Consider the following 8,150-nt stretch of genomic DNA (forward strand, 5'->3'; position numbering starts at 1 on the left):
TGTGTGATTATCGACTCGTTGATGTCGACAATTGAAGAGCGAAAGAGTTAGTATTTTCCCTGACCATTAATAATTTTCGATCCAATTACTTGCGGACTATTTGTTTCTATTGACCGGCTTTCGCGAAGCCTGCAATATCTTAAACCAATCCTCGACCAATTAGGTAAAAGATGAAATAATCCAACGACATTGACTTTGAGTCGTAGGCGGTGCTCTTGTTATTACTATTATAACTAATCATAATATCAACAAAAGTGATTATCTTGATACAGTTAATATTTCTATGCACTTGTTTACAGGAGCATTCAGTTGTTGGTTGGTTAACAAAACAACAAATAATCAGACAAAGACTGGTTCGTTGCTTCGTGTTTATTGTCACACAATTGATTTCCGTCATCATTGCGGCATGCTGTTTTAGTAGGCGAAAGCGTTATTTGACACAATGTAGTGCGCTTAAGATCGATTTTGTACGGTTAAGTCCATGGAAAATGCATTAATAAACATGTTTTTGGTATTCTTTAATAGTTTTTTTCCCGTAATTTACATTATACAGTGCGGTTCGGTACTGACATTGCTCTTTCTGTACTTATACAGCGTTAGTTGTCATAATGTTGCGCGCTTGAGAACAAATTTGTACGAAATATTCCATGAAAAATGCATTTATACACAGTTTTCAGTTATACTTCAATTGGAAATTTAACTGATTTACTGATTATTTCCATAACATACATTTTACAGTGCGCTTTCGGTAATGCTTTTGCGCTTTCGGTACCGATACCGAAAGCGCGCGCTTTTGGTAAATCTAGTAACCGCTATAATATAATATTATTTGTGTTGTAACTTTTGTTGATTTATCTTTTCAGGACGCTGCATGCAGCCTCTCGTTGGTTTCTTCGCCGCAAAACAGACTACAACCAGAGGCAGACCACTTTACGTCATTAGTCGAGAGCAGCTGGAGTATCTAGTTGAAGCAGGCTTCAAACGAAGAGCTATTGCTAGTCTGCTTCAGGTGTCAGATTCTGTTATTAAGCGCAGCCTCAGTATGTTATCCAGTCAATTGAAAAAACATTGTGTATGCAGGGTGTCCCAAAAAACCGAAACCACTGGAAAATGTTTTAATATACAGATAATATTATGCCCTTTTGACACATTATTATTGAATGTTAAATGGTATTAGTTAGGTTCATTAATCACAAGGTGGCAATTTTTAGGAAGTGATTTCATTTTTTTATAAAATGAAGTCATTAAGTACTTCTTTTACGAATTAAAATCAACCTAAAATTCAAAATGAACAACTGCAAGACAGTTTCTCAGATAATGCAAGTGTTGTATAAGGCAACAATGTTATATTATTGAAGATACAGAAGTGCAGTTGAAACATGTTATTTAAATGAATACTTGTATAGCGATTTGGTAAAACTGATTTTTTAAAATAGAAAAACAATCTCAACTCAAGATCTGGACGAAGGGAAAATCGAGTACTTTAGTCAGATTGCACTGCATGGGGAGCCACAACACAAGATCTTGATTGCTGCAAAGGCACAAACATACAGCAAAACATATTTTCTCCCTTCTCAGTGAGGTATATATTTCATATTCACTCAAAATAAACAAATTTCTCTATTATATATTTTCAGGTCATATGGTATAAGCATCAGAGGAAGGTACTCAAGCATCTCCAACGAGGAACTTGACAATCTGGTCCGAGAGATAACAGATGGCAATCAGACACTTGGGCAACGAATGGTTCAGGGACATCTTCAGAGTCTAGGACATCGGGTTCAAAGACAACGTGTTGCTGACAGTCTGATCCGGTTGACGAAGCAGCTGTAGCCATGCGATGGTGTCACTCGATTCGGCGAAGGGTGTACAATGTTGCTGGTCCAAACTCATTGTGGCACATAGATGGAAACCACAAATTGATAAGGTACAAAATTACTATGATTCGTATTTTTAACAAATTAAGATTAAATAGGTTGATTAAATAAATACCTTTGGTCAAAATGTTAACCTTGGTGATATCTTATTATCTAAGTCAAGTTAGAAGTAAGGTCACTAGGTTAAATAATAGAAAAACCTTGTTAACGCTTTAGAGGCAATATTTTTTCTTAAATCATCTTGAAAGGGGTGGGGACTTGAAAGGCTGTTTTTTGGCCCTAATATCAAAAATCATGTGAGAAAGTATATAAACCTTTTATATTACCGTTAACCGTTACCTCAATGAACTTAGAATATTTATAAAAAAATCTTTGCTGTTTCCATATTGAACAAGCATCTAAAAAAAAAGCTGACATAGTGGATTTTGGATAATTTTCAGTCAAATTTTGGCAGAAATTGTGAAAAATAAATGACATCAAACTAAATTTTAAATGTTATCTAACACATATTTTGTGCAATTTTGGTGTTGTTTGTTGATTGGGGAGGCATTTAAATATTGCGTTATATGCCAAAAAGATGCATTAAATTGCTCTAATTGCTCAAAATTCCATTTTCCTAATTTCAGCTTTTTTTAGAATGTTGTGGAAACTGTGTATCAGTTTTCTTCAATTTCTGCCTAAATTGTATAAGATTAAAAACTTAAAATTTGGGTTACAGTTAGATAAGAAGGTATATTCAACAGATTTGAATTTTGTGACTAATTTGGGCCCAATTATTTGGTTTGACTTGTTACCCCATTCCACTTGAGGCCATATATAAACACCAATCAAACAAAAAATACTTTGCAATTTTAGTACATTTACATTGTAATATCTATTCAAGTATGTACAATTTTTTATTTTTTTTCAGATGGGGTTTTGTCATACACGGAGGCATTGATGGCTTCTCGCGGATGTGTGTTTTCCTCCAAGCTGCAACCAACAACAAGGCTACCACGATGACAAAAGCCTTCATGACAGGCACCCAGTGCTATGGTGTCCCATCAAGAGTCCGCAGCGATCACGGGCTGGAAATACCGGCGTTGGGGCGTTTATGATAGCGCATCGTGGACCTCGTCGGGGTTCTTTCATCACGGGAAGGAGCGTCCACAATCAGCGGATTGAACGCATGTGGCGTGACCTGTTTGCCAGTGCAACAAACGTGTTTCACGGATTGTTTTCACATCTTGAGGAGTCTGGACAGTTGGATTTGACAAATCCAGTGCACATGTGGTGCCTTCATCACGTGTTTGTGCCTCGTGTCCAGCGAGCGTTAGACATATTCCGTGAGGGCTGGAACTGCCACAGGTTGAGCAGTGAAAGAGGTAGAACCCCCACACAGCTCTACATTGAGGGCATGATGCGCCAAGCTGGACAGGGTCATAGGGGCATCGACGACATGGTGTTCCGTGCTCCGGAGGAAGACATCCAAGACCATACTGAATATGGTATTGACGATGAGGTCGAGGTAGCCCCCCGAGAAGACATGATCACCAATGTGTCAAATGTAGACTGTCCTCTGAATGAGCAGGACTTCACAAGACTAACACAAACTTTGAACATTGAGAGTGACCACCAGGGTGTGGATTGTTTCTTGGCATGTGTTGAGTTTTGCAATTCTGTGTAGTGACCAAGCTATGATTACATGAAACTGCTTATATGGTGACCAGAATCAGATAGTGAATTATCGGATGATGATTGTTGTGGCAACTAGTCTAGTTGCCATAACAATCATCATCCGATAATTCACTATCTGATTCTGGGTCATATTCTAATATAGTTTAGATTAGAATCACCTGAAACTGTTTTATATTCTGGAAAATTTACTATTTAAAGTCAAATTGGTGTTAGTACATGTTTTAATGTTTTTTAATACATGTATATCTGTTATTATCAAAATCTTGATAATTGAGACTCTCATTATCTCTCAATATTCTCATTTGGTATTTTATTTGTGCTTTTCATAACATGTACACTTCTTTTTATCAGACTTTTATTAATTAAGTTATGTACATGTACTCATTTGTTAATGTCACTTAAAGTGCCAGACATATACTCATCTGATATCAGACTGTAATTTATTAAGTAATATACTCATTTGGTAATTTCATTTGAAGTGCTAGTCATAAACTCTTGGTAAAATGTTATTGTGTTAAGTGGAGGTTCATTATATTGAGATTGTTCTTTGTCAGTCTGACAGGTCAATTTTTGCAACTGTTTAAATGATCTCATGTGCTAAGAGTTAAACACTGTTATTGTACTGTTTTATTGTGTACTCTTAACACAGTATTACTTATAAATGTTCTAGTATTTGCTCATAAAATGCTTCAGTATAATTGTTTTAATTCTTGTGATGTTTATCAGACTTTATTTTTCTTAAGGTAACTTACTCCTTTGGTAATTCTATTTGAATTGCTAGTCACATTCTCTTGGTAAAATGCGATTGTGTTAAATAGAGGATCATAATATTGAATATTATTGTTTGACAGTTGATAAAGATGTTTACGTTTTTATACGCCGTATAAAATACGGGACGTATTATGTGAAACCCCTTGGCGGCGGGCGGGGCGGCGGGGCGGGCGGCGGGCGGAAGGCATCACTTTGTCCGGACTCTAATTCAAATTGTATTCATCCGATCTTCACCAAACTTGGTCAGCAGTTGCATCTAGTTGATATGGCGACATGTACCAGTGTCGTTCTTTTTCCAATCCCATACCATAATATTTAATCTGAAATCACCGCTTTGATGGCTTTGAAACTATCAATTTAAAGATGTCATAATTTGTCCCCTACCGGTTTCACCGGAGGGGACTTATGGTTTGCGCTCTGTGTGTCTGTCCTTCAGTCACACTTTTCTGGATCCTGCGATAACTTTAAAAGTTCTTCATATTTGTTCATGAAACTTTAAACATGGATAGATGGCAATATAGATATTATGCACGTCATTTCATTTTGTTCATACGTCAAGAATTCTGGTTGCCTATGGCAACAAATACTTAAAAAAAAATCAAAAAAATCTGACAATGGTGGGAGCCGGGTAGGGGACATCATGCTTGGCAATAGTCTTGTTTTGAATGTTTGACTTCGTGTTGTATGTATTGGTCCTTTATAGTATAGGCAATTGGTCACTAGCCTTCCAATAAATAATAGACCCAGTCCGCGATGATCGGCTTGATTGTCGAAAAGGTCCATGAAATTTCGGAAAGATATCAGACAGAATCTATGCCGATCAAGCAATTGTAGAGCTATGCATGTATATCGAATAGTTCTAGTAATTGGGGTACTCGCTGGTAAAGCGTTTAACTGCATGCATCTTTATAACATATATGTATATAAATGTTTCTACCGGCAATATATATATTTCACGCGATTGCCTTGTCTTTAATATAACTATAATCCATTTGCGATGAGAAATTCGCCTCTCAAGATGATCTTGGAACCATCATACAAATACAATACCGTGTGCATTGGATGATACAACTAACAAGAAATATCTTTAAAAAAGATATACGGCGTATATCCTGACTTGGAAATAAAGTAAGAAAAAGTATGTTTTATTTGATTCTGTAGTAGAAACAAAGATGCAAAATTGCTGAAAACAAACCCTTTTCTTTTTAAAGTAAAAAGGGGTTATAATTATGATAAATTGCCAGGACAGAGTTACGGGCCTTTGTTTTTGACATCTTATATGGTGTGAAGCTAATGATGGTGCCCTAATACTAATGATACACGATATAAAGTAAAACAACATGCAATTACTGTGTATGTATGTGTGTGATAGAGAAAATTTTCCAAACTGTATTTTTTAATATGAATATTAAGTAACATACATTATGACAACACAAAGTCATGTTTGTATAATTTATATCTGCATTATGTGAGTTGCTGCTTATATGGGATCCCCACCAGGATTTTAACCTGTATTTCCTCTCCATATGGAAAGGTGTGTTTCCTTACACTATAAGGATGTTCCCATTAACAGCAATATTGGTTACAGCAGTTATTACAATTTTATCTTTATTTTAGCCATTATTTTATTTAAAATAAGGACTTAGTATAAATACAAACTGTGTATTGGTAGGTGTGAAACTGCTGACACTATTGTTATTGAACAGACATGGGCAGGGACAGTGTACTGACTGGTAGGCCGGGCCAAGAGGTGTGAAACAGGCAGACAGGGGCCATAGGTGTGAAAACAGGCAAACAGGGACCAGAGGTGTCAAATGCCATTTAAGGGAGCTTGCCTCTTGCCACAGCTTAAGACACCATGGTTGAGCCACGAAATTTAGGAGCCAGGTAAAAATGACATGGGTCCTCCCGTGTCACTGGAATATCCACAGACAGAAAAAAAAACAAAAAACTTTCTGCTAGAAAGCTGAGTGTTCATATGTACATGCAACTAAACTATTTAAAAAAAATAAATATTGGTCACGGTCTGTTAGTCAAATTTCATATTTTTCAGACAATGTAAAGCGAAAATGTAATGACTGAGTGCTTTATTAAAAAAAATGCATTTGTAAAATGCAATGCCACAGCAATGAGTGTTTTGGCATAGAAATGTGAGTGGGTATGTGAGTGGGTACAAGCCTTTTCTATCATAGACCTAGTTTCTGACCCCATATGACCCAGATTCAAACTTGACCTTGAGATCATAAAGATAAACATTTTGATATATGAATGAATTCCATTCAGACATGTGGAATTATTACCACATATCGCCTTCCCCTGAATAATAAGACCCCCCTCTCCCCCTATACACAAGGGAGGATGTGGAATTGCCGCATGATTCTCCTGTTTAAATACAAAACTTAACTTGTGACTTATTGCTCGGACCCCCTTCTGCAATATTTGATTAGGCCCTCTTCAATATTTAATCAGAACCTCTTTACACAATTTCATCTGGACCATCTATATAATTAACTAGACATCTGTTTAAAAACTTGGAATTTTGATTTGGCTCCCTGTGTATTGACCCCTTTTGGGTATCTTATATAACCGCTTTTGACTTTCAGAATCCTTCTTTGGTGCCAAGTTCCTCTACGCAACTTTTATCTCCTGGTATACATTTAAAATAACATATTTGTCCAATTCCAAAGGGTCATGGCCCTTACCCCTCTGGATCTCTGTGGCAGCTATATTTAACTGCTTAATGATGCATGAATGCACGAAATTCTTACTTTTTAATTGAAACATAAGAAACTGCAAAAAATTAAGTCCACATATCTGATGAAGTAATGCCAACTTTTCGTATACGGAGAGGGCCCCCCCCCCCTCGGAGAAGTGCTCCCCGGAGAAGTGCCCCCTAATTTTAAGGGGACGGATAAGTGCCCCCCCCTGTTGGAATTAAGTATGTGGATATCTGCCCCCTCACAATAATTCAAAGGGCGGATAAGTGCCCCCTTTGGGACTATCGTCTGTTCCAGGCAGTTCTGTAACCAGAAATTCCCGAAAAGTTGACAGTTATATATATCGAAAAAAACAGCGATACGACAGACATTGCTTAAATGAAAATCTCATGAGATTCCACAGTCATACATGTATGACTTTATTTCTATTTAAAGTAACCTACCATGTGCTCAAGTGTTTTCAATTCAAAATGGCATTTCCCTGTATTTTTAATTATTCCTGCTTGTTTTGCAAACAAATTGTGGTGTAAATACAAACTCAAAGTAAAAATTAATTAAAATTACCTGATTCATGTGACAAAGCGTAAAAATTGTGAATTACAAGCTGATGGCTGATGAGAGTTATTTAAATCTATTGTAAAATGCATTTGAAATATTTGAATCTTTGATACATGGCGTGAATAAATATCTAGTCGAATTGGTTTCCTTTTTCTTGGTGAATGAAAAACCTTTGTAACAAGCTTTGCAACGCCTCTCGGACTTCAAACGAACTCCATATTTGATGCAATGGTTATGGTAATATTCAACAGTCTATGTTGTATTTTATACATTTGACAGAAACACTTTGCATTTTGAGCAGAGCATGTCAACATGCATCTGCTTTAATTTGCAGTAAATAAGTAAATTTGCAGTTTATTAGGATGGAATCTTTTAATTGGGAGACCGGACCGACATTAATTATTGAGCATGTTTTACCTTTGAAGAAAGCCGCAAACAGGTTGATGTCACACATTCAGCTCCCGCAATTATCAATAATCGGATTAAACATGCCATAAAGGTGTCAAGTCTTTACCGCCCTATTGAAATAATGTAAAACAAACTGTGAATG

General features: G+C 36.5%; 1 protein-coding gene across 1 annotated transcript; it reads left to right on the forward strand.

The window, feature by feature from the left end:
* The first annotated feature begins 1,616 nt into the window (after positions 1-1,616).
* On the forward strand, positions 1,617-4,252 carry LOC127861129 (uncharacterized). The gene is made up of 2 exons (XM_052399504.1): positions 1,617-1,927; positions 2,788-4,252. Exon 2 carries the CDS (start codon positions 2,971-2,973, stop codon positions 3,541-3,543), a length of 573 nt encoding a protein of 190 aa, XP_052255464.1. The 5' UTR covers positions 1,617-1,927; positions 2,788-2,970; the 3' UTR covers positions 3,544-4,252.
* The last annotated feature ends 3,898 nt before the right edge of the window (positions 4,253-8,150 follow it).

Source organism: Dreissena polymorpha, chromosome 15 (genome assembly GCF_020536995.1).
Source record: "Dreissena polymorpha isolate Duluth1 chromosome 15, UMN_Dpol_1.0, whole genome shotgun sequence".
NCBI classification, from domain to species: Eukaryota; Metazoa; Mollusca; class Bivalvia; order Myida; family Dreissenidae; genus Dreissena; species Dreissena polymorpha.

Bases quoted from the DNA above. Each gene is read 5' to 3' on its own strand.
- LOC127861129 (XM_052399504.1), top strand. From the start codon at position 2,971: ATGATAGCGCATCGTGGACCTCGTCGGGGTTCTTTCATCACGGGAAGG.